This window comes from Dermochelys coriacea, chromosome 7 (assembly GCF_009764565.3).
Source record: "Dermochelys coriacea isolate rDerCor1 chromosome 7, rDerCor1.pri.v4, whole genome shotgun sequence".
NCBI lineage: Eukaryota > Metazoa > Chordata > Testudines > Dermochelyidae > Dermochelys > Dermochelys coriacea.
Window position 1 is genome coordinate 45,653,926 of NC_050074.1, and position 27,220 is coordinate 45,681,145.

General features: G+C 43.8%; 1 protein-coding gene across 1 annotated transcript in view; it reads left to right on the forward strand.

Annotated features, from left to right (window-relative positions):
- DOCK3 (dedicator of cytokinesis 3) overlaps nucleotides 1-27,220 on the forward strand; it is a 603,029-nt gene that overhangs the window by 139,285 nt on the left and 436,524 nt on the right. The window contains 1 exon segment of the mRNA XM_043518507.1: nucleotides 9,594-9,690. Within this exon segment, the coding sequence (XP_043374442.1) occupies nucleotides 9,594-9,690 (97 nt within the window).

Below are 27,220 nucleotides of genomic sequence, written 5' to 3' on the forward strand. Positions count from 1 at the left end.
ATTCAATCAACAATTAATTTTAAAAAGAATAAGGAAAAATAGGAAAGGCTAAAGGAAACACAACAACCCCGCTCTGTGGCAGGGAACATCACAAACAGTGTCTCTGGAATGTCAGGGCAGTTCACAGTCTGTTCTTGTAAGTCCCAGGCCTTCTTCTCAGGCCTTGGCTGTGCTGTAGGGATGCTGTGGGTTGGACACTTGCTCTGGTGGTGGCCATACGCTCTCAGGCTCTAAGTGGTAGGACCCTTCTTTCCAGTGTCGCTCCCGCCCTGTCGGGATTATGATCCAGGCCTGGCCTGCAGAGCTTCTTGGCTGAGGCGTCTCCCTGTGCTGGGCCCATTGCCCAGGGTCCCCTTCGCTCTCCCCAGCTGCTCATCGCACCCAGCTCCAGACTGCTCGAGCCCCAGCTCCACCACTCTGTCTCTGCACTGCTGCTGCTCTCCCTCCAGCTCCCTGGGTTGCTTCTTTGGCCCCTCTGGCTCTGGTTGCTGCAGCTCTGCTCCCAGGACAGGTCTGCTTCCTGGGCTGCTTTTCTGGTCCCTCTGGCCCTGGTTGCTGCAACTGTCCTCCCAGGGCAAATCTGCTCTCTCTGGGCTGTGCCTCTGGCTTTGGGGCTGCAGCTCTGCTCCCAGGACAGGGTCTGCTCTCTCTGGGCTGCTTTTCTGGTCCCTCTGGATCTGGCACAGCTCCCCAGCTTAGCTTGGACCCTGCTTTCTCCTTAGCTCAGCCCAATTCTGTCTGACCCAGGCAATTCCAGCTCACACGGAGGACGGGACCTCCCTGGCCTCCTGACTCCCTGCTTTGCCTGCTCACCCTGTCATTCAGGCTGACCTGGAGCATTGGCCTCTCCCCATTGTTCCTAGGGGCTGTCAGTCTCAGGGTCCTGATTCCCCATTGACCCTTCCCCCTTTTTAGTACTGAGAGCTAGCAACTAAAAGACCCCCACTGAATATTAGTAAGGGGGCAACAGTCCCCTTACACATGCAAACCTTTAAAATCAAGGAGTTCATACAAAAACCAGTGCATAGTTATGCACATTATTTACCTGGGCCATGATCACCACTGATACAGATAGATGGAGTTTGTGTATTTGGTCCATCAGACACATGGTGTCCAATTAGGATACGGGAATTTTTGTTCCCAGTTCCTCCCTTTCTAGGCTCCCCCATCATTCCTTGACTCGGGACCAAAGAAACAGCTAGTGTATCATGCTGAAATGCCATTTTGGATCCTCTACTGCCTTAATCTACAGAATGTAAAACAGGTAAAAGACAAGCCAGCTGGGAGCTACAAGCACTGTGCTGGATGAAAGTCTACTCTTTAGTTCCCTGTTGTGGGTTCCTTGTACATGAGTTCTCAGATACAGAGATTTTGCTCCTTTGTCTTCTCCATGTGGAGCCTCCTGTGGGGGAAAAGCCAAGTAAAATGCCACTGTGCTTCATCTCCCCCTGCAGACAGGCAGTTTCTTTCAGGCCACGCCACAGCAGAAGGAAAATGGGGAGAGTTCCTGTGAGGTGCCAGTGATTCAAGAGGAGGCAGTCATGATAACTGAGTGGTCTTTTCCTCACGCTGAATTCCATGACCCCTTCCAGGACTGATATGTTCACAAGAGATAGGCAGAAGATGCATGAATGGTGCACGGTGTGAAATGGAGTCAGTGAGGGCAAGCTTTGAAGAGGGGGACAGAAATGGAAGAGGTGTGGATTTACAGTGCTGTACACCAGCACCCCCTGAAATTCTCCCTCTTTTTCCAAGTCTGCGCCAAAAAGTTATGAGAATCTGAAAACGTGATGAGCAGTTCATGTTAGAAGGGCTATGTATAATTTAACCCCTTGACCAGTTGACCCAGTGACTTGCTTTGCTTTGATCTCACTAAGTCACACAGGAAATGGTTGAACATGAATAAGGCTGCAATTTAGTCATGGAGGTCATGGAAGTCACAGATTTTGTGATTTCCAAAGACCGCCGTGACTTCAGTCAGCACAGGCTGGGAGCTGCAGGGTTCTCTGCTGCCTGCAAAGGCATGGAGCTGTGGGATACCCCCACCGCTGTGGTGGCAGGGGGACCCGCGGAGGCAGGAGGGGACCCCACAGCTTGAAGCTTCCAGTGGAGGGGGACCCTGGAGCTCCCAGCCTGCCCACAGCTTCCCAGGTGCCTCATTTTGTCATGGATATTTTTAGAAAAGTCAGAGACAGGTCACAGGCTTCCATGAATTTTTCATTGTTGCCTGTGACCTGTCCATGACTTTTAGTAAAAATAGCTGTGACAAAATCTTAGCCTTAAACATGAGTCATGATTGTATTACCTTGTTTACTAGTCTTTCATCTCCCCTGTATTTAATCACAGCTATTTTCCTTGATAATTCTATTAAAGTAAAAATAAATAAATAAAATCTAAAATCAGGGTGTGCATGTTGCATGTTGATTTTTGAGCATTTTAAAATATTGCTCTTAAACCAAAACTTTTGATCTCAGATCAAAGTATCCAAAAGCAGCCCCTTCAGGCAATGAACAAGTAAAACACACATTCCATGAAAGCTGCCAAGGGTAGAGCTCAAACTTATAGTACTTCAGTGTAGCTCAGTTTCAGTGGCCACAGTATGTCACCATGTACATTTCACTCTTAGTTAATCCTTTTACTCCATGTTGGAGTAACAGATTCTGTCCTCAGTATCTTTTCACTATTACTTCCTCAAAGGGGCAGTGGTTGCTGATCAATAGCTGAGATAAATCCCAAGGGATGATACCAATTTGGGGGGAACAGAGCCATAGTTTTATTAAAAAAAAAGTTATAAGAACCATGTGGTGTTCTCGTCCATCCTCCCCGTGGAAGGAAAAGGCCTGGGTAGGGACCGTCGAATCGTGGAGGTCAACGAATGGCTACGCAGGTGGTGTCGGAGAGAAGGCTTTGGATTCTTTGACCATGGGATGGTGTTCCATGAAGGAGGAGTGCTGGGCAGAGACGGGCTCCATCTTACGAAGAGAGGGAAGAACGTCTTTGCCAGCAGGCTGGCTAACCTAGTGAGGAGGGCTTTAAACTAGGTTCACCGGGGGAAGGAGACCAAAGCCCTGAGGTAAGTGGGAAAGCGGGATACCGGGAGGAAGCACAGGCAGGAATGTCTGTGAGGGGAGGGCTCCTGCCTGATTCTGGGAATGAGGGGCGATCAACAGGTTATCTCAAGTGCTTATATACAAATGCACAAAGCCTTGGAAACAAGCAGGGAGAACTGGAGGTCCTGGTGATGTCAAGGAATTATGACGTGATTGGAATAACAGAGACTTGGTGGGATAACTCACATGACTGGAGTACAGTCATGGATGGTTATAAACTGTTCAGGAAGGACAGGCAGGGCAGAAAAGGTGGGGGAGTAGCACTGTATGTAAGGGAGCAGTATGACTGCTCAGAGCTCCGGTACGAAACTGTGGAAAAACCTGAGTGTCTCTGGCTTAAGTTTAGAAGTGTGTGCAACAAGAGTGATGTCATGGTGGGAGTCTGCTATAGACCACCGGACCAGGGGGATGAGGTGGATGAGGCTTTCTTCCGGCAACTCACGGAAGCTACTAGATCGCATGCCCTGATTCTCATGGGTGACTTTAATTTTCCTGATATCTGCTGGGAGAGCAATACAGCGTGCATAGACAATCCAGGAAGTTTTTGGAAAGCGTAGGGGACAATTTCCTGGTGCAAGTGCTAGGGGAGCCAACTAGGGGGAGCGCTTTTCTTGACCTGCTGCTCACAAACCGGGTAGAATTAGTGGGGGAAGCAAAAGTGGATGGGAATCTGGGAGGCAGTGACCATGAGTTGGTTGAGTTCAGGATCCTGACGCAGGGAAGAAAGGTAAGCAGCAGGATACGGACCCTGGACTTCAGGAAAGCAGACTTTGACTCCCTCAGGAACAGATGGCCAGGATCCCCTGGGGGACTAACATGAAAGGGAAGGGAGTCCAGGAGTGCTGGCTGTATTTCAAGGAATCCCTGTTGAGGTTACAGGACAAACCATCCCGATGAGTCGAAAGAATAGTAAATATGGCAGGCGACCAGCTTGGCTTAATGGTGAAATCCTAGCGGATCTTAAACATAAAAAAGAAGCTTACAAGAAGTGGAAGGTTGGACATATGACCAGGGAAGAGTATAAAAATATTGCTCGGGCATGTAGGAAAGATATCAGGAGGGCCAAATCGCACCTGGAGCTGCAGCTAGCAAGAGATGTCAAGAGTAACAAGAAGGGTTTCTTCAGGTATGTTGGCAACAAGAAGAAAGCCAAGGAAAGTGTGGGCCCCTTACTGAATGAGGGAGGCAAGCTAGTGACAGAGGATGTGGAAAAAGCTAATGTACTCAATGCTTTTTTTGCCTCTGTTTTCACTAACAAGGTCAGCTCCCAGACTGCTGTGCTGGGCATCACAAAATGGGGAAGAGATGGCCAGCCCTCTGTAGAGATAGAAGTGGTTAGGGACTATTTAGAAAAGCTGGACGTGCACAAGTCCATGGGGCCGGACGAATTGCATCCGAGAGTGCTGAAGGAATTGGCGGCTGTGATTGCAGAGCCCTTGGCCATTATCTTTGAAAACTCGTGGCGAACGGGGGAAGTCCCGGATGACTGGAAAAAGGCTAATGTAGTGCCCATCTTTAAAAAAGGGAAGAAGGAGGATCCTGGGAACTACAGGCCGGTCAGCCTCACCTCAGTCCCTGGAAAAATCATGGAGCAGGTCCTCAAAGAATCAATCCTGAAGCACTTAGAGGAGAGGAAAGTGATCAGGAACAGTCAGCATGGATTCACCAAGGGAAGGTCATGCCTGACTAATCTAATCGCCTTTTATGATGAGATTACTGGTTCTGTGGATGAAGGGAAAGCAGTGGATGTATTGTTTCTTGACTTTAGCAAAGCTTTGACACGGTCTCCCACAGCATTCTTGTCAGCAAGTTAAGGAAGTATGGGCTGGATGAATGCACTATAAGGTGGGTAGAAAGCTGGCTAGATTGTCGGGCTCAACGGATAGTGATCAATGGCTCCATGTCTAGTTGGCAGCCGGTGTCAAGTGGAGTGCCCCAGGGGTCGGTCCTGGGGCCCGTTTTGTTCAATATCTTCATAAATGATCTGGAGGATGGTGTGGATTGCACTCTCAGCAAATTTGCGGATGATACTAAACTGGGAGGAGTGGTAGATACGCTGGAGGGGAGGGATAGGATACAGAAGGACCTAGACAAATTGGAGGATTGGGCCAAAAGAAATCTAATGAGGTTCAATAAGGATAAGTGCAGGGTCCTGCACTTAGGATGGAAGAATCCAATGCACCGCTACAGACTAGGGACCGAATGGCTCGGCAGCAGTTCTGCGGAAAAGGACCTAGGGGTGACAGTGGACGAGAAGCTGGATATGAGTCAGCAGTGTGCCCTTGTTGCCAAGAAGGCCAATGGCATTTTGGGATGTATAAGTAGGGGCATAGCGAGCAGATCGAGGGACGTGATCGTTCCCCTCTATTCGACACTGGTGAGGCCTCATCTGGAGTACTGTGTCCAGTTTTGGGCCCCACACTACAGGAAGGATGTGGATAAATTGGAAAGAGTACAACGAAGGGCAACGAAAATGATTAGGGGTCTAGAGCACATGACTTATGAGGAGAGGCTGAGGTAGCTGGGATTGTTTAGTCTGCAGAAGAGAAGAATGAGGGGGGATTTGATAGCTGCTTTCAACTACCTGAAAGGGGGTTTCAAAGAGGATGGCTCTAGACTGTTCTCAATGGTAGCAGATGACAGAACGAGGAGTAATGGTCTCAAGTTGCAATGGGGGAGGTTTAGATTGGATATTAGGAAAAACTTTTTCACTAAGAGGGTGGTGAAACACTGGAATGCGTTACCTAGGGAGGTGGTAGAATCTCCTTCCTTAGAGGTTTTTAAGGTCAGGCTTGACAAAGCCCTGGCTGGGATGATTTAACTGGGACTTGGTCCTGCTTTGAGCAGGGGGTTGGACTAGATGACCTTCTGGGGTCCCTTCCAACCCTGATATTCTATGATTCTATGATTCTATGTTTTATAAAAAGAAAAGGAGTATTGTGACACCTTAGAGACTAACAAATTTATTTGAGCATAAGCTTTCGTGAGCTACAGCTCACTTCATCGGATGCATTCGGTGGAAAATACAGTGGGGAGATTTATATACACACACACAGAGAACATGAAACAATGGGTTTTATCATACACACTGTAAGGAGAGTGATCATTTAAGATGAGCCATCACCAGCGGGGGGGGGGGGGAGAGAGGAGGAGGAAAACCTTTCATAGTGACAAGCAAGATGGGCCATTTCGAGCAGTTAACGTCTGAGGAACAGTGAGGGGTGGGGGTGGGGGGGAAATAACATGGGGAAATAGTACTCCTTTTCGTTTTGCGAATACAGACTAACACAGCTGCTACTCTGAAACTTGTCATTATGTTTTATAAACACATTTTTTTAGGTGGAGTTGTACCTCAAAAAGCCCTCTCTCAAATGACCTCATAATTGTACCACTAACCCTGTGCTCCTTGCACCCCCTATGATTTATGACAAACTGCAAGACAAACTGAACCAGCATGTGGATTTTTAGAGTACTTACTATAGTCATCTTTTAAACAGTAAGCCACTCTCCACTTTAACTGTAGGAAAGCTGCCACTCCACTATAATGACTAGGCCAAATGGCCACATCCAAAATTGTTAAATGCCATCAAATAAGAGGTTGACAACTTCTTGGATCGTAAGGCATAAGCATCTGCCTCAGAAATTTGTGAGGTGACTACCTGGTCATCTCACACCTTCATCTGGCATTAAAAATTGTATCAGTCTTTGCTGACATTTGTTGATCATTGTGTGCACCAACCACTGCTGTAAGGTACATCGGCCTCCTTTAGCTCATTGGTGACAAAATCTGCAGTGAGAACCCCTACTCCTGTGCTGTTCACACACAGCCTCTGGCATGTAAGCTGCTCCCAGCTACTTGCAAGTGAATGACACTGGCCAATATCTCCGGTCCCAGAAACAATCCTAGGAGCCTTCATCTTGCAGTGTCCAGTTATGCCAACTGGACGCTGCAAGCTTATATAAGTTCGTCAATTTAACAAAGAAATTGATATGTACCAGGCTTGTTCTCCCAAGGGGAGTCTTTTACACACTGCAAACCAAATGCACTGCTTCAGGTAGAATAAACAAACAGATTTATTAACTATAAAGGTAGATTTAAGTGATTATAAGTCAAAGTATAACAAGTCAGATTTGGTCAAATGAAATAAAAGCAAAATGCATTCTAAGCTGATCTTAACACTTTCAGTATCCTTAAAACTTAGATGCTTCTCACCACAGTTTGGGTCTTCAGCCAGGCTCTCCCCTTTGATCAGTGGTTCAGTCAGTCGTGGTGGTGTCTGTAGACGTAGGTGGAAGAGAGAGAGCATGGCAAAACGTCTCTCCCTTTTATCATGTCCTTTCTTTCCTCTTGACTTTGTTTCCTGCCCTCCTCTTCAGGGAGCATTACCTCATTGCAGTGCCAAATGCCCAAAGGAAGGGGGTGACTCCCTCAAGGGTTTAACAGATTCTTTTGTTGCTGCCTAAGCCAGTGTCCATTGTCCCTGTGAGGCTGTGCTGGGTTTGTACCATCCATGCCCTGACAAGGTGTGAACTGCCTCTCTGTTCTTGGAGAGTTTTTGCATGGGCTTGCTTTAAGCCATGAGGATACATTTTCAGTCTCATAACTATATACATGAAATTATAATCTATAACTTTACTATAACATTACAGTAACAATTACTATAACATCACTATAACAACCATGCTCAGTGCATTATGAGCCTTCCGAAGACACCCAACATGACAAACTTTGCATTGGATACCACACAATCATTTTATAAGATGAACATGTTCCTTCGAGGTACAGAGCATCACACTGGGTATTTAGAGAAATACAAATTGACTAATTATTGTAACCATTTTTTAACATTAGCTTTAGTTTGTAGTGAGGCACAATTATAAAACTCTTGGATAAATGGATTAAAATTAAATGTTGCAAGGATGGTGGGAAAACCAAATGAAAGTTTGTTTTGAGAATTTGGTTTTATATGTAAAAAATGCAGTCTTTTATTTAAATAAATCTTCAATTTCTGTTATTTATTAGGAGCTAGCATGAGTACACAAGGGGAAGGTGAGGGGGAAAATGACTGCTTTCTTTCTCTCTCTCTTTCCCACCCTGCATAAGGGGGAGACAGCAAATAGCCTATATTTGGTGAGGAGTAGGTGAAACCATGGCCCTACCTGTCGCAAAAGTTCACAGAGCTGGCTAGGTGCAGAGAGCAGGGAGAAATGTGTATCCTCCAAGAGGAAGGGCAGTGAGTGCATGCCTCTAGTGTTCTTTGCAGTGCTGGGATTGTGCCTCCTGAAGCAGTTTCTCCTGGAGCTTCTTTAGAGTCAGTGTAGCTCTTACATTAGTCCTCTACTCAGATCTGTGAATAAATTCCACAGTCTAGCACTTGATATTTCAAAAACACTGATGCCTGTCACAGATTTTTTGTTTTTTGTTTTTTAATTTCTAGAATAGTAGAAGCTTGAGATACACTTTACTTTCATAGTTCTTGCTAGTTGTTGTACAATACCTAACATTTGTATTTGTTCCATTTAAAAGGCCAAGTAAAGGAACTGATGGCTCCGATAATATAAAAAACAGATTATTATACTAAATCACATTATATTATTACCATACCTTGTGCTCAGATGGTGTGGAGGAATCCTGCTTCTCCTTCTATGGGTGCGGAAGACCCTGAACACAGTGGAACTAGTGTGATTCTTCTCCTTAGTTGGTGGACAGGAAGCCCACACAGAGACTTTGTAACCCACTGCATTAAAGGGTCTCGGGGCTGAGGAAGGAACATAGCTAGTGGATCCATAGAGTAATGGATTCGTTTGCCAGAGTGCTGAACATAGGGGAGAGGATCAGCATAGTCTTGAGGAGAAACCTTATTCCTGTGGAACTCCCCAGGCACAACCTGGTTACTTTGGCTGTGGGATGGGCATAGGATGGCGCATAAGGGATATTAGCACATCATAATCAGGAAGACTCTAATATTGAACTTTACTAGAATGATAATTAAATAGTGCCCTCATATAATTAGGAAATATTCCCTCTCTTTGCAGGTTCCTTGCAGGGAGATAATGGAGTGACAGTTGTGCTACTTCCTGAAGATGATATGTAATGGTGTTCAGCATAATAGAGGGCTATTGCTAGAATATTATGTTTAAAAATTCTTAGAAGTGTTTAACATTTAATGGACTAAATCTATAGAGATTAGAAATGCAAAGTGCCTATTTTTCTTTAATTGGCTGTAATATAAATAATAATAATGTCTTTGTATCACAAAGTAAATTTGATTAAAAAAAAAGAAAACAATGTAAACATTCCTATGGGCTTCAGAGCTCAATTTACAGTCCCTGGAAAGGCAGGCTGATTGCCAGTTTTTGGAGAGCATGTTGTAATAATTGTTCTTTTCTCTATATATTGCTTACATGGATTTCAGGTCATTTTTGTTGTTTTCTACCTTTTCATGAGAGCCTTTGTAAACAGTATTTTTCTCTGTTTTACAGACAATATGAAACAGTAGTTCCACTTGAAGATTCTGTTGTGACTGAAGTCACAGCAACGCTCCAGGAATGGGCTATCCTCTGGAAACAGCTGTATGTGGTAGGTACAGCAAGAACATTGTTTTTTTATTCCACCATGTGTAGAAACAAGTGTTGTGTTTCACACCATTTACTCCATCTAAGAAATGATTGTGTGACATGTTGGGAACCTGTGGAATAATGTTAGCAAATTATTCTGGGAGTGACTTTTAGAGGTAGTGAGCATTTGCGGCTGCTATTGACTACATCTGAAATTGTGGATGGTCTCAACTCTTCTGTTGTCTAAAATTTCCATTGCCAAAAACTGATGGTGATTTTTATAGATTAATCATTCGACATTTTAAGGATCCTTATGGTATCTCTGTGTGAATAACTCTGTTTAATAACACATGAACTTCAAGGACTACCTTTAAGAACTTTTCCATAAATGACTCTGAAGGATTATTCAAAACAGTTTGTAAATGTAAATATTTCCTATAGCATAGCATCAGCTTTGTCAAAACTTACCTAATTGATGCTCGAAAACAGAGAGAGCCCTAGCAAAATAAATTCTGAGTTAGATCATTGTTTCCCTTCAGAAATAAAAATGTGTTAAATAAATTAAGAGGAGGCTTGTTGAGTTGATTTTCTTTTAAAATTAACTTTCTTGGTAACGTTCTTGTTTTCATTTGATGCTACATTTGGTTCAAGTTTTCTGGCCACACACAATTTTGAGAAATGACTGGCCTGATCCCATTGTCAAGAAAGGCAGCTTGCATATTTGAAAATTTCTTTTCCTTTTCTTTTATTGTCTATTTATCTATGATTACTGTATCTGCTGCATTAGGGCCAGAGACACCAGGTGAGCCATGCATGAAACTTCCCTTGACTTAAAAGGAATTTCTCCATCTGTTGCTGGTATGGCTTTGCTCCTTTATTAAGCCTGAATACTAGTAGTCTGTTTTCCATCTACAGTACATAGAACGCATCCGATGAAGTGAGCTGTAGCTCACAAAAGCGTATGCTCAAATAAATTTGCTAGTCTCTAAGGTGCCACAAGTACTCCTTTCCTTTTGACAGTACATAGTGTTACTCCTGGGGGAATTCTGCATCACTGCGCATGTGCAGAATTTATGTCCCCTGCAGATTTCTTTGATTTCCCACAGAAAAATGACTTTCTGATGGGAAAGCAAAGGGAAGCCCCAGGAACAGTCATGCGACCCTGCCCAGCAGTATGTTATGGGTGCCCAGGGCAGCCAGAAGAGAGGTAAATCACTGAGGGGCAAGGGATGGGTTTGGGGAAGACCTGGCTGATGGCTCCTTCCCTGCTTCGGGCTCAGCTGCTGACAAGACTTCCTCTTAACCTGCATGGCATCTGGTGCCGGGTCAGACCCACCTCCAGATTTTTTCCCCAACTGCAGGAAGCTTTGCAAACTCCCCCTTCCCTTGCCAGTGGCCTGTGCTGCCTAATGCCATGCTGGAGCCTCCAAATTTATTTGACAAATAAAATTTGCAGAATTTTGCAGAATTTTAAAATATTGTGTGCAGATTTTTATTTTTGGCGCAGAATTTTTTATTTTCTGCATAGAATGCCCTCACGAGTAATAGTGTAAAGCTTGAAGAAATAGGCTAGGTAGGAAAGTACTAGCTGGGACTAACCACCTGCTGCACAAGGACCTGCAGCTACAGAGCTGTACCCAGACATATTGAGTCTCTGGATTCTAAAAGTCTTAACATAAAAAAAAAGAAAGATTAGTATTGAATAAACAGAACAGAAGAACAAATTACCCAAAGTATTAAAACATACTACAGAGTAAATAAAGAAACAATAGCAGATGGCTCTCTTCTTCAGTCATAACCACTCAGAGATGACAGGTTTCAGAGATGAGAGGTCTACAGTCAGTCAGGTTAGCTTCCAACATCTGGCATCTCATGCCTCAGCTATGAGTGTGAGAATGGTTGGTGCACAGGACCATGTTTCCTTTCTGTAAATGATCTCTCATCTAGTCTGCCCTGTGTACCATTAACTAAGACATTATTATGTCACGATTAATCTGTCAGTAAGAACTTAGTGTTTTTGTATAGCTTTGGAAGTAATCATCTAGTACAGGCGTAGAAACAAAATAATTAGTGGGGGTCTCACAGACAATCCAATTTGTCTCTGGTAGTTGTAGAAAGTGAGGCACTGCCTAGTTATCTTGGATTGAGAGGTTATTCTTAAAAAGGAAATAATCAGGTAACAGACTTTTCAAATTAATATTAATGTATCACTATATCTCTTCATATATGTAAGAAGCATTATCAAAGCTGCACAACACTTGTGTATAGGTTCAGAAGTGAGTATTATCCCCATTTTACATATGGTGAAACTGAAGCATGGAGAAGTTAAGTCATGGCTAAATTGGTTAAGGGCACACATTGAATCAGTGACAGAGCCAAGACTAGAATTCAGGAGCTCCTGGCTTTCAGGCCCACATCCACACCACAGGGCCACATTGGCACTCAATTATCTTGAAATGTTCATTGTAAACGCTAGAGTGCCATTAGGTCTGGCTCTAAAGAGGGCCGGCAGAAATATTTAATTATACAAAAACTGTAACTTGAGCATTTAAAAATCTCATTTAATTAATGTACTATTTAGCTTCCTTAGTAATGAGATATATTGTTGCTCTACTGGGTCAGCCTTGTAGGAAAGTCCCATACCATGGGTGTCATTAAAAAGCTAAGTTTACCATTCAGTTATTCTAAGGATTTGTCTATTCCTGTGATACTCAGATGTCAATTGTTCAGAGCCAAAATTAGCAATCAACATTATCCAAAAGAGCAACAGTAGTGTGAATTCATTGTTTCATTTATTATAGTACTATATATTCTTATTTAAACAGTATGACGGGAAATATTTAGTGTGTATATATGTATAAAATATAAAATTCTCACTGCAAAACTACAATTGGTTATTAACATAGTAAAAGCATCCTGATTGATTAAAAACTTAGATTGGGTAATAATTAAATCACACAGTGTTTTAATATCATGTGCTGCAGAGAGCCACAGGAGACACATTAAAGCGCCACTTGCGGCTTGCAAGCCTCAATCTGAGTATCACTGGTCTACACAATGAAAGCTATGTACAGGCTAGCCTACTTGAATCTAGCTAGGGCAGGTGATAATAGCAGTGAAGACATTGCAATGTGGGCTTCAGAGTATGCTCATGAGTAGGGCCCTACCAAATTCACAGTTCATTTTGGTCAATTTCATGGTCATAGGATTTATAAAATCATAAATTTCATGATTTCAGCTATAAAAAGCTGAAAATCCACAGTGTTGTAATTGTAAGGATCCTGAGAGCAATACAGCGGTGCATAGACAATCCAGGAAGTTTTTGGAAAGCGTAGGGGACAATTTCCTGGTGCAAGTGCTAGGGGAGCCAACTAGGGGGAGCGCTTTTCTTGACCTGCTGCTCACAAACCGGGTAGAATTAGTGGGGGAAGCAAAAGTGGATGGGAATCTGGGAGGCAGTGACCATGAGTTGGTTGAGTTCAGGATCCTGACGCAGGGAAGAAAGGTAAGCAGCAGGATACGGACCCTGGACTTCAGGAAAGCAGACTTTGACTCCCTCAGGGAACAGATGGCCAGGATCCCCTGGGGACTAACATGAAGGGAAGGGAGTCCAGGAGAGCTGGCTGTATTTCAAGGAATCCCTGTTGAGGTTACAGGGACAAACCATCCCGATGAGTCGAAAGAATAGTAAATATGGCAGGCGACCAGCTTGGCTTAATGGTGAAATCCTAGCGGATCTTAAACATAAAAAGAAGCTTACAAGAAGTGGAAGCTTGGACATATGACCAGGGAAGAGTATAAAAATATTGCTCGGGCATGTAGGAAAGATATCAGGAGGGCCAAATCGCACCTGGAGCTGCAGCTAGCAAGAGATGTCAAGAGTAACAAGAAGGGTTTCTTCAGGTATGTTGGCAACAAGAAGAAAGCCAAGGAAAGTGTGGGCCCCTTACTGAATGAGGGAGGCAAGCTAGTGACAGAGGATGTGGAAAAAGCTAATGTACTCAATGCTTTTTTTGCCTCTGTTTTCACTAACAAGGTCAGCTCCCAGACTGCTGTGCTGGGCAACACAAAATGGGGAAGAGATGGCCAGCCCTCTGTAGAGATAGAGGTGGTTAGGGACTATTTAGAAAAGCTGGACGTGCACAAGTCCATGGGGCCGGACGAATTGCATCCGAGAGTGCTGAAGGAATTGGCGGCTGTGATTGCAGAGCCCTTGGCCATTATCTTTGAAAACTCGTGGCGAACGGGGGAAGTCCCGGATGACTGGAAAAAGGCTAATGTAGTGCCCATCTTTAAAAAAGGGAAGAAGGAGGATCCTGGGAACTACAGGCCGGTCAGCCTAACCTCAGTCCCTGGAAAAATCATGGAGCAGGTCCTCAAAGAATCAATCCTGAAGCACTTAGAGGAGAGGAAAGTGATCAGGAACAGTCAGCATGGATTCACCAAGGGAAGGTCATGCCTGACTAATCTAATCGCCTTTTATGATGAGATTACTGGTTCTGTGGATGAAGGGAAAGCAGTGGATGTATTGTTTCTTGACTTTAGCAAAGCTTTTGACACGGTCTCCCACAGCATTCTTGTCAGCAAGTTAAGGAAGTATGGGCTGGATGAATGCACTATAAGGTGGGTAGAAAGCTGGCTAGATTGTCGGGCTCAACGGGTAGTGATCAATGGCTCCATGTCTAGTTGGCAGCCGGTGTCAAGTGGAGTGCCCCAGGGGTCGGTCCTGGGGCCCGTTTTGTTCAATATCTTCATAAATGATCTGGAGGATGGTGTGGATTGCACTCTCAGCAAATTTGCGGATGATACTAAACTGGGAGGAGTGGTAGATACGCTGGAGGGGAGGGATAGGATACAGAAGGACCTAGACAAATTGGAGGATTGGGCCAAAAGAAATCTAATGAGGTTCAATAAGGATAAATGCAGGGTCCTGCACTTAGGATGGAAGAATCCAATGAACCGCTACAGACTAGGGACCGAATGGCTCGGCAGCAGTTCTGCGGAAAAGGACCTAGGGGTGACAGTGGACGAGAAGCTGGATATGAGTCAGCAGTGTGCCCTTGTTGCCAAGAAGGCCAATGGCATTTTGGGTTGTATAAGTAGGGGCATAGCGAGCAGATCGAGGGACGTGATCGTTCCCCTCTATTCGACACTGGTGAGGCCTCATCTGGAGTACTGTGTCCAGTTTTGGGCCCCACACTACAGGAAGGATGTGGATAAATTGGAAAGAGTACAACGAAGGGCAACAAAAATGATTAGGGGTCTAGAGCACATGACTTATGAGGAGAGGCTGAGGGAGCTGGGATTGTTTAGTCTGCAGAAGAGAAGAATGAGGGGGGATTTGATAGCTGCTTTCAACTACCTGAAAGGGGGTTTCAAAGAGGATGGCTCTAGACTGTTCTCAATGGTAGCAGATGACAGAACGAGGAGTAATGGTCTCAAGTTGCAATGGGGGAGGTTTAGATTGGATATTAGGAAAAACTTTTTCACTAAGAGGGTGGTGAAACACTGGAATGCGTTACCTAGGGAGGTGGTAGAATCTCCTTCCTTAGAGGTTTTTAAGGTCAGGCTTGACAAAGCCCTAGCTGGGATGATTTAACTGGGACTTGGTCCTGCTTTGAGCAGGGGGTTGGACTAGATGACCTTCTGGGGTCCCTTCCAACCCTGATATTCTATGATTCTATGATTCTATGACCCACAAAGGAGTTTGGGTGTGGAGGTGTCACAAGGTTATTGTAGGAGGGTTGAAGTACTGTCATCCTTACTTCTGTGCTGCTGCTGTTAAGGCACTGCCTTCAGAGGTGGGCACCTGGCCAATAGCTGCTGCTTTCCAGTTGCCCAACTCTGAAGGCAGTGCAGAATTAAGGGTGGCAATATCGTGACCTGCCTTAAAATAACAGTGGGTCCCCTCTGCAACTACCTTTTGGGTCAGGACCACCAATTTGAGAAACGCTGGTTTCCCCTGTGAAATCTGTATAATATAGGATAAAAGCACACAAAAGACCAGAGTTCATGGAGAAAGACCAGATTTCATGGTCTGTGACATGTTTTTCATGGCTGTTAATTTGGTAGGGCCCTACTCATGAGTCAGGATCTGTGTTGCATTTTTAATACCTGTGTTGAAGCATGTGCTGTGGTGTCTTCACTGATGTTTTTACTTGTGCTAGCTGGATTCAGTCTACATCAGACAGGCTAGCCTATGCACAGCTTTTGCTGTACAGACATACCGCAAGTATGAGGAAAAAACTGTTGTGTATCACGTACCTGTGTGTGATAACTATTAGCAAATTATTACTTGATGATGATAGTGATCGTGGTTCTTAGAGACATGCAAAGCAAAATATGTAGTATCTCTCAGGCTCTATGAATAGGCTCAGCATTTTTAATAGTGTTCTTTACATAGATTTTGATTTGAAAGGCCAAGTGCATATTAATTTAAGAAGTCCTCGAACAATTAGGATGCATTGTAAGATTTGGATCTGTCTTCTGGATTTGTGAGTTAAACAATAGGAATAAAGATGTGACCTTCCATGTAAAATTCTCTCGGTCAAAGTTGCTTGCCTTCAAATGTGTTGATTCATTTTTATATATATATAATATATATATATATTTTTTTCTGGAAAAAATATTTTTGGTATAATGCAGAAATATGTAAATACTCATATTTTGAGTTAATTAGGTCGTTGGTGAGAAAAAAATCTTCATAGAAAAGCTAAGAGGCTCCTCTGTTTAAATAACTAAATGCATATTATATCTGTACTTTTTCATTTTTCTTTGGTTAAAAGACTGTTTTCTTGAATCAACACCAGGCTGAAATGTTTGAAATACTATGAGGTAAATTTTCTTTCTAGATATAGTATTTTTGCTATTGTGAGAAGCAGCAATGGATATTGGGTTTTAAGAGAACTCACTCTTGCTTCTTTGAAAACATGCCATTCTAACAATAGTGTTTGAAGAACATAATTTAATGTGCCATGGCTTCTCATAGAAATATCATCTCCCTTCACAAAACATTTTCCTGATATTCTTCTTAGAATTCTATAAACCTTGGCTGTGAATCCTGAAGAGTACTTAGTGCACTAACATGCTTCCCTTCAAAAAGCAGCCCCCACCTGTGTCTATTTGAACTCATAGCTTCTAGCTGCAGCCCTATTAACTTATAGTGAGCCCATATGACTAGCCACTTTACTGACAACAGAAGAATTTTAACAGCTAGAGGGACACTTATAACATCTATGGAAGTAGTTATTAAACTCTATCCATCAAAATATATGGAGTCAGGGAAATTTTCTACTTGTTTTCATAAAATCTTAACTGTTCTCTTCTTTCCCTGTGCCCCTTCCCCACACACAATGTTGACCCCATGTAGTCCGTTATGGGGAGTGGCTCTGTGACATTGCACTCTATATTTTTATAAAAATATGTTTATAAGTGTGGAAATGATATAACTGGAATATGCTTTATGCAAAAGGTCCCTTGTAAGGTATCATTACAAAGCTTATAATCTGAGTGTGGTCATCCTATTTGTATGAATGTATCATTCTTGTATCTGAAACTAGGAATATAAAATACAACTCTAAGGTCCTATTGTCATTATGCAAAGTGTGGGCCATTAATGGTGGTTTGAAATCTTGATGGCTTCTATTAACCAGGACAATTGGTTGTAAATGGCTCTGTTTACTTGTAAGACTTTCTGTACACATGTGTGCCAGTGAGTGGGGTAATAAAGTCTAACAGAACGTGATCATATAACCCGAACTGGAATCCATCTTTAACTTGGTGCTTTTCCATTTAGAAGGAGGGGTGAGAACCCAGAGAGAGACAAAGCATTCCCACCATGTGCCAAAGCTATTAAAGGGGGTGGAACAGAACAAAGGGGGTCCCATTCATGTTGAATCCCCTGCTTTTCACCTGAGATGCCTGCTGGAACTAAGAAGGTCTGTACCAGGGGAAAGGACTAGGAAGGAGTCTAGTCTGTGAAAGAAGCTTATTGGAACATCTCTGAGGGTGAGATTTATCTGTATTCAGTCTCTTAATGTATTAGGCTTAGACTTGAGTGTTTTTGCTTTATTTTACTTGGTGACTTAATTTGTTCTGTCTGTTATTACATGGAACCACTTAAATCCTAATTTTTAGTCTCAGTAAAATCACTATTGTTTATTATTGAACGCAGAGTAAGTGATTAATATCTGGGGGAGCAAACATCTGTGCATATCTCTCTATCAGTGTTATAGAGGGTGGACAATGTATGAGTTTACCCTGTATAAGCTTTATACAGAGGAAAATGGATTTATTTGGGGTTTGGATCCCATCGGGAGCTGGATGTCTGGGTGCTGGAGACAGGAGTACCTGCTGAGTGGTTTTGAGTTAAAGCCTTAGCTTTGAGGATGTGGTTCAGACCCTAGGTCTGTGTTGCAGCAGGCTTGTGTGTCTAGCTTAACAAGACAGGGTTCTGGAGTCCCAAACTGACAGGGAAAACAGGCTCAGAGGTAGTTTCAGTACATCAGGTGACAGTCCCAAGGACGTCTCTGTGACTGAATCCGTCACAGGCTCCTCTGCCTCTGGGTCAGTGGGTGGCCAATCCTACGTCTCTGGGGGTTGCCTGACATGAGGAATCAGTGGGGCAACGGGAGATGTGAGCTCAGGCCTGTGATCAGGGCCAAACAACAAACCCAGTTACGGAGCCCCAGCCCCAGGTCAGGGCAGGACAACAAAGGGTCTCGGGTTTAGGCCTATACTCAGGCTGGGCAGCAAACAGCCAGTTAGCCCAGGCCCTTGATCAGGGCAGGGCAGTAGAGAATCTGAGGGCACAGGCCTGCACTCAGGCTAAGCAGCAAACAGTCGGGTCTCCTAACTCTGGTGGAGGCCGACAAGTGCAAGCTTCTTGCCTAGGAAAGGGGGAGACTGCCACCCATGGATTGGGGTGGCAGGGGGAGGATGCAGGTCCACCCACTCCACTGCTTCCCGGCCCAGGGCCCTAACAGTGACAGTGCGGTCTGCCACTGGGTCAGTGGGGATCCTGACGGCAACACGCTGATGTGCGTTGCCGCCAGAAAGGGATTGGCTACCCTTGGGCCACTTCCCAACTCCCCCTCAGGGTGTACCTTGCTCTGTAGAGGGTCGTCCTGAGTTGTTGGGGAAGAAGGCCTCTGTCTGTGCTTGCAGCTTCTCCGTGCTTGGGTCCGTAAATGGCCCTGGTGGTCCTGGCCAGTCCTCGGCTCCCTCAGGGTCTGCAGCGGCCTCCTAGTTTGAGAGCTCGCAGGAGACGTCTGGCTCCTTCAGTGGCTGCCTCCCAACTGAGTTCTCCGGCATGTCTTTTGTACTTCCAGTCCCGCCCCACTGACTTCCAACAGGAGGGTTGAGCGTGGCATAGCTCCGCCCACTGGGGTTCAATGAGGGGTTCCTCCCCCTCCGGGTCTGTGAGCGGGCAATCCGCCCCACTACACCCTGTTATAGAGAAACAATCCTGCAATGAAGTCTTGGTGGCCGAGTAAAAATTTACAAATACTTTGTTTTAAAGAGTAAATCGATTAGTAACATTTCCCCTACATGTAGTTTGTTTTTTATTTTGGATTTTCAAAGTTTATTTTTTTAATAAAATATTTTCAATTCATCTCTAAAGGAATTAACTATGAGACAAGTGAAAAGAATACATTTGCATTAGAACAATGAACTGCTAAAGGTCCTAATCTGTTAAATAGATTTTCCTTGTATAAAATGAAACTATATTTTCTTCTTTGAGTGCTGGTCTCTATGTGACTGTGCTCCATGTGCTTGGAGTCAGAGAATTTTTGCAAACCATGTCTGGTCCATGCATACATCCTTGCTTTTCTCATATTTCCAACCAAAGGCATGAAGTGCAGAGCGGACCAACCCCCTCTCCAGTTTCTTCTTACCGCTGCATGGCCTGGGTTGGAACCTACAGTGTCCAGAGCTTTCCTTCAATTACTCCTATCTGTAAATATTTCAAAGATTTCCTCAGCGTCTTATATATAGTTCTTTATAATGAGCAAGTTTGTAATAGTTTTTATAGCCATTTAGCAGAGTTTTTTCTAGTTAGATTCCTTGCCTTGGGGACTGCCTACCTCCCCTATTACGGGTATTGGATGGTGCCCAGAGCTCCAGGCTTCAGAAATTGTGTGTCCTGCCCCTGTTGCATCTTGGTCAGCGATGATCACCAGCACTGTTTATACTGTTTCAGGAAGGCACAGAGCATGGCTAGGTGAAATATCTGCCACTATTTCCCCTGAAATATCTGCCACTTTTTCCCCTAGCCAGACCTGTGAGATGAGGGAACTCTGGCTTAGAAAACACCTCATGGAGAAGGCCATGCAGCTACAATCAGACCCAGGCCGAGAACCACCCCCCTCCCATAGTATGTTGGCCTGAATTGATGTGGAGCATGCCTCCTGCCACGAGGTCCAACTCTGTTTCAGGCAAATCCATACCTATGGATCCCTCCCCCTATTGTGCAAGCGTCCTCTGCCTTTCCAAGCATAAAAGCAGGTCTCTCCCTAAGTCTGCTTTGAAGATGTCTGATACGGACATACTACATCCAAGGGTCATGACTTTAAAGTCCTTAAGACCAGGGCTCACCAGTAGCAGATCCCCATACCAGCCAAGTCTACTCCACCAGTACGGTCCAAGTCAAAAAGCCAGGATCCGTCAGTTCTGGCATGATCAGAGCTTCTACCACTGATGGTATTATCATGTCTTAACACTCCAGCCTCATGAAGCCCCCCTCCTCCAACCCATTTGACATGAGTGGATTGGACCCCTCACACACCAGGGATATCAGAGACTTATGCTATACCAAAGCCTCAGTTTCCACCATCATCGGGCCCTTCTCTCACTAGGGAGACTTTGACTCCACCAGGGGATGCTACCTTTGACAGAAGCCTATCCCCTCTTCTATCTGCCAGCTGTGCCTTTCTTTTGTTCGAACTGTTGGTACCACCATTGGATCCGGACCCTTTCTTCTCTTCCTTGGGAGAATCAGAAACACCAAAGGAGCAATTTTCTTCTCCTCTGAGACGTGTTAGTCCAGACAGGAGAGCCAGAGCCTCCTGGTACCAACCTCCGTCTCAACATTTATCACTTTGGGGATTCCCTCCTGAACCATCATACAGGCCATAATGGGAAACAGGGTTCTGTATGACCATTCCCTTTTGAGGGAACTGTCAGAGCCTCTTCCTGACCCTATAGAAGAGGAAGAATATGAACTGGTTCTGTCAGTGCAGAAAAGATTCTTCGTTTCCCAAAGAAGCTCTCACCCCAGCATCCCAGTCCCCTCCAGATGACCACACACAGTTTCTGGATTTATTGTGAAGGTTGCAGAGGAACTCCAGATCTCCCTAGAGGAGGTCTAGGACCCTCAGCACAAACTCCAGGATATCCTACAAACCACTAGATACAGTCAAATACAATTCCAGTTCATGAAGCTGTTCTGGAACCTCCAAGCACAGTCTGGCATACACCAGCCTCAGGTACCTCTATTCCCAAGAGGGCAGAGAAATGCTGTTTCATTCCAGCTAAGGGAGCAGAATCTTTCTTTACCTACTCTGCATCAAACTTTCTGGTCATCCAGGCTTCCACATAGAGATCTAGATATCTCAAATCCACTCCTCCTTCTTTGAGGAGTGTCCCTGTTGGTGCTCCACTTTAGGTGTTTTGGTACCCTGCACTTATAATCAGAGATTTGTAGTAGCAGTGCCCTGGTTGGCTGCACATGCACGAGATGGCTGCTACCTAGCATGTGCAGCCAATTGGCCCCCAGTTCCTTCTCTACTGCCCTTGGTTTGAGTTGGAGCGACAGCAACGCCCCTTCAACTTCATAGAAAGTTTATATTCCTTCCTTTTTCTTTTATCCCCTCTGTTCTAGTTAACTTCGGTTACCATTACCTTTAATTTCTTCCATATTTAAAAAACAACAACAACTTTTTAGGGTAGTTTTTCCCCGCCCGCCCCTGGCGGGCCTCTGCGAACAACAGCAGCTTAAACACGGGCTGCCTCATTTTTCTCCAAAGATGGACCTTCCTCAGATCGCATACCTCTTCAACACCAAGGACAAGATTTTTACTCTGCCTACTTCATAATCCCCCAAAGAAGGGAGGTTGGAGACGTATCCTTGATTTGTGCATTCTCAACCACTTTATTTGCAAGCTTGAGATTTTACATGGTCCCTCTGGCATCAATAATCCTCATGGGATGGGGAGCTCACCTGGGCAACAACAAGATCCAGGATCATTGGCCAGCAGCGGAAGCAAACATATATAAACATACTAGAACTAAGAGCAGTCAGAAACACATGCGAGCATTTCCTTCCTCTAATCCACAACACTGCTATCAAAGTCCTTATAGACAGCACAGCATGCATGTTCTACGTAAACTGCCAAGGGGAAGCCCAATCATACCCTCTGTGCATGGAGACAATATGTCTCTGGAATCTGTGCATCACCCATAATGTAGCATCTCAGCATCCTACCTGCCAGGACACCAGAACACCACAGCAGACCAATTGAGGAGAGACTTCTTACAAACCCACGAGTGGGAGATGGACTGCGCAACCCTCACCACCATCTTCAACCTTTGGGGGTTCCCTGCTATAGACCTATTTGCCACAGCTCACAATGCAAAGTGCCCTCAATACTGTTCCCAGGCGGGGCTGGGACGCCACTCCCTGGGCGACACCCTCCTTATGAAATGGGAGGTGACGCTAATGTTTGCATTCCCTCCAATTCCACTTCTGAGTCAGGTTATACACAAGATCAGGCAAGACAAGTCCAGGGTCATTCTCATTGCCCCTACATGGCTCAGACAAACATGGTTCCCACGTCTTCGACAGATGGCAGTGAAACCACCTCGAACCCTCCCTTTAATACGTCACCTCTTGATAAAGGACTCAGGACATGTTAGTCACCCCAACCTAGCTCTTCTCCATCTCAAGGCCTGGGTTCTCCATGGCTGACAGGTATTGACAAAGAATATTCCAACAAAATTAAAGACATACTCTTGAATAGCTGCAGACTAAGCACACGGAAAACATATACATAGAAGTAGACATGATTTCACACCTGGTGCGAGATTACCCATATTTCTCCATAGTCAGCTCCACTGCCCAGGGTCCTTGAATATATACTGGGTCTTAAAAAATGGGGACTATCCAGCAGGTCCATCAGAGTACATCTCGCTGCAGTCACCTTGTTCCATGATAAGCATTATCTTTCCTCATCCAATGACTACATTTTCTAAAAGACATGATGAATACTTACCCAATGCTAAAAGACCCTATACGCATGTGGGATCTTAACTCTGTCCTCCATAGCCTCATGGAGAAACCATTTGAACGCTTAGCGACTTGTTTATTGCTACATCTATTGATGAAAGTGGCCTTCCTCATTGTCATCACGTCGGCGAGAAGGGTAGGACAGCTAGGTGCCTTAATGGCACTCCCACCTTATACCACATTCTATAAAGACAAAGTGATCCTACAGCCGCAAATTCATACCACACCTCAAATTCATAGCCTCGCTCTTTCATCTAAATCAACCGATATACTTACCTGTGTTTTTTTCCAAAACCACATGCCAACAACAGGGAGGCTTCTCTTCACATGCTTGACGTCTGCAGAGCACTAGCCTTTTACCTAGAAAAGAACAATCACTGGGAAAAGACAGGTTTCAGAGTAGCAGCCGTGTTAGTCTGTATTCGCAAAAAGAAAAGGAGTACTTGTGGCACCTTAGAGACTAACAAATTTATTAGAGCATAAGCTTTCGTGAGCTACAGCTCACTTCATCGGATGCATTTGGTGGAAAAAACAGAGGAGAGATTTATATACACACACACAGAGAACATAAAACAATGGGTTTATCATACACACTGTAAGGAGAGTGATCACTTAAGATAAGCCATCACCAACAGCAGGGGGGGGAAGGAGGAAAACCTTTCATGGTGACAAGCAGGTAGGCTAATTCCAGCAGTTAACAAGAATATCAGAGGAACAGTGGGGGGTGGGGTGGGAGGGAGAAATACCATGGGGAAATAGTTTTACTTTGTGTAATGACTCATCCATTCCCAGTCTCTATTCAAGCCTAAGTTAATTGTATCCAGTTTGCAAATTAATTCCAATTCAGCAGTCTCTCGTTGGAGTCTGTTTTTGAAGCTTTTTTGTTGAAGGATAGCCACTCTTAGGTCTGTGATCGAGTGACCAGAGAGATTGAAGTGTTCTCCAACTGGTTTTTGAATATTATAATTCTTGACGTCTGATTTGTGTCCATTCATTCTTTTACGTAGAGACTGTCCAGTTTGGCCAATGTACATGGCAGAGGGGCATTGCTGGCACATGATGGCATATATCACATTGGTAGATGCGCAGGTGAACGAGCCTCTGATAGTGTGGCTGATGTGATTAGGCCCTATGATGGTATCCCCTGAATAGATATGTGGACAGAGTTGGCAACGGGCTTTGTTGCAAGGATAGGTTCCTGGGTTAGTGGTTCTATTGTGTGGTGTGTGGTTGCTGGTGAGTATTTGCTTCAGATTGGGGGGCTGTCTGTAAGCAAGGACTGGTCTGTCTCCCAAGATCTGAGAGAGCGATGGCTCGTCCTTCAGGGTAGGTTGTAGATCCTTGATGATGCGTTGGAGGGGTTTTAGTTGGGGGCTGAAGGTGATGGCTAGTGGCGTTCTGTTATTTTCCTTGTTGGGCCTGGTAGTGTAGTAGGTGACTTCTGGGTACTCTTCTGGCTCTGTCACAGTATGGATTATGCTAAATAAGACACTTGGACAAAATCTCCTCTGGCTGGCTCAGTGAAAGAGAACAGAAATGCAGTCCTTTATGCCTTCTGCCTTTAGAGATCTTGCTGACCATATCATGATTTCTTAATGAAGGTTGGTGACACTGCATTTGTGGTGTATTTTGCTGTTAAAAAGCAACATGCACAAACACCACTTTCTCCTAGTGGCTGAATGCATGCTAGCAGGCTTGTGTGCTTGGTCACATCTCTTAAGCCATATTACACATCCCTTTGGGGATGTGGTGAGCTAGAGGGCATATTGGGCTAATTTTTAGTGCACTGTTTTCTGCTAAGGAGTGATCGTGACCTGTTGATTCCATGAAGGGAGGAAGAGGGTTCCTGCATTCTCTTCTCCCCCACACCTTATGTCTCTAAGCATGGCACAGTAGAGGTTTAGTATATTTCTCTTTCTGCATAACTAGTTTTCTTCATGTTGATTGAAACCAAAGATGCCCATGGAGGCTCTCATGACACTGGATAATGACCTCAGAGTGAGGCTCTAATTCTTTTGAAAACTATATCTGCCAAATAAATGTACAGTATTTATTGAGGTTTGTGTGACTTTTATTTGGGACTGAGATTTTGTTTCATGGGACCATAATATATACAGTCTTCAGAAACTATTCTAGGGGTCACAGGGACGGTATTTGGAATTTACTTGGAGCATGAGTCTGTGTAACACCAGTATACTCTGTTTTGTTGTTTTGACTAAGAAATTTTTCTGATCATACAAGCTCAAGGTGTTCATGTTATTTTTCTCTTAGATGAAGTTCAGAATGAGGAAATGTGTAATCTTATGAAATATTAAGACACAGCATGTGAATTCACACTATGTCATGCCTGCTTTTTGCAACTGGAAGTTGTTTTGTCATAGCAAGCAGGAGCCACTAAACAGAGGTGGTCATGTTTCTGTTATTGTTTTATTGTGATAATGTGTAATTTAATGAATTTCACTCTTGTAATATCCTTTTTATAAAATAATTTCTATGAGGTATAAAGGCGGCGAACTAAAAGTAGACCATTATTAACCATTAAAAATCGAGGAGAGGGAAGAAGTATGCAGATGGTAACAATACCATCCCCTCCACCACGCACACACAAATTAACTCGGTAAATTTGGTGCATTTCTCTAAGTACAGTTTCTGTATTTCAGAAAATTAAGCACCGAGTGATGTCAGCTGCTTTAGTAACAATTACTGCACCTCTTCAATAATTACACAAGGCTCACACAGCTTTAAGATCTAAATTACAGTTGCTCTATTGCTGCATTAGCTTACACACATGCACGTGCCCTCTTCTACCCTAAAGAAGTTTTTGCCTAAGGGCTGTCAAGCCATTAAAAAATTAATCACGATTAATCGCATGATTCATTGCGCTGTTAAACAATAATAAAATACTATTTATATAAATATTTTTGGATGATTTCCACCTTTTCAAATATATTGATTTCAATCACAACAAAAAATACAAAGTGTACAGTGCTCGCTTTATATTTACTTTTTATTATAAATGTTTGCACTGTAAAAATAAAATAGTATTTTTCAATTCACTTAATACAAGTACTGTAGTGTAATCTCTTTATCATGAAAGTTGAACTTACACATGTAGAATTATATACAAAAAAACTGCATTCAAAAATAAAACAATGTAAAACTTTAGTGCCTACAAGTCCACTCAGTCCTACTTCTTGTTCAGCCAGTCGCTCAGACAAACAAATTTGTTTACATTTGCAGGAGATAATGCTGCCCGCTTCTTGTTTACAATGTCACCTGAAAGTGAGAACAGGCATTCACATGGCAGTGTTGTAGCTAGCGTCGTAAGATATTTACAGGCCAGATGCGCTAAAGATTCATATGTGCCTTGATGCTTCAACCAGCATTCCAGAGGACATGCGTCCATGCTAATGATGGGTTCTGCTTGATAATGATCCGAAGCAGTGCAAACCAACGTATATTCATGTTCATCATCTGAGTCAGATGCCACCAGCAGAAGGATTGTTTTCTTTTTTCGTGGTTTGGGTTCTGTAGTTTCTGCATCGGAGAGTTGCTCTTTTAGAACTACTGAAAGCATGCTTCACACCCTGTCCCGATCAAATTTTGGAAGGCACTTTTTGGGTCGCGTGCTGTAGCTATCTTTAGAAACCTCACATTGGTACCTTCTTTGTATTTTGTCAAATCTGCAGTGAAAGTGTTCTTAAAATGAATAACATGCTGGGTTATCATCTGAGACTGCAATAACATGAAATATATGGCAGAATGTGGGTAAAACATAAAGCAGGAGACATACAATTCTCCCCCAAGGAGTTGAGTCACAAATTTAATCAACGCATCCTTTTTTTTAATGAGCATCATCAGCATGGAAGCATGACCTCTGGAATGGTGGCCAAAGCATGAAGAGGCATATGAATGTTTAGCATACTGGCACATAAATACCTTGCAATGCCAGCTACAAAAGTGCCAGGTGAACCTCACTTTCAGGTGACATTGTAAATAAGAAGTGGGCAGCATTATCTCCTGTAAATATAAACAAACTTGTTTGTCTTTGTGACTGGCTGAACAAGAAATAGGACTGAGTGGATTTGTAGGCTCTAAAGTTTTACATTGTTTTGTTTTTGAGAGTAGTTATGTAAAAAAGAAAAAAAATCTACATTTGTAAATTGCTCTTTCACGATAAAGAGATTGCAATCTGGTGCTTGTATGAGGTGAATTGAAAAATACATATCTCATTCACCCATTTTGAACTGAGCATCTTCCCTGTGAT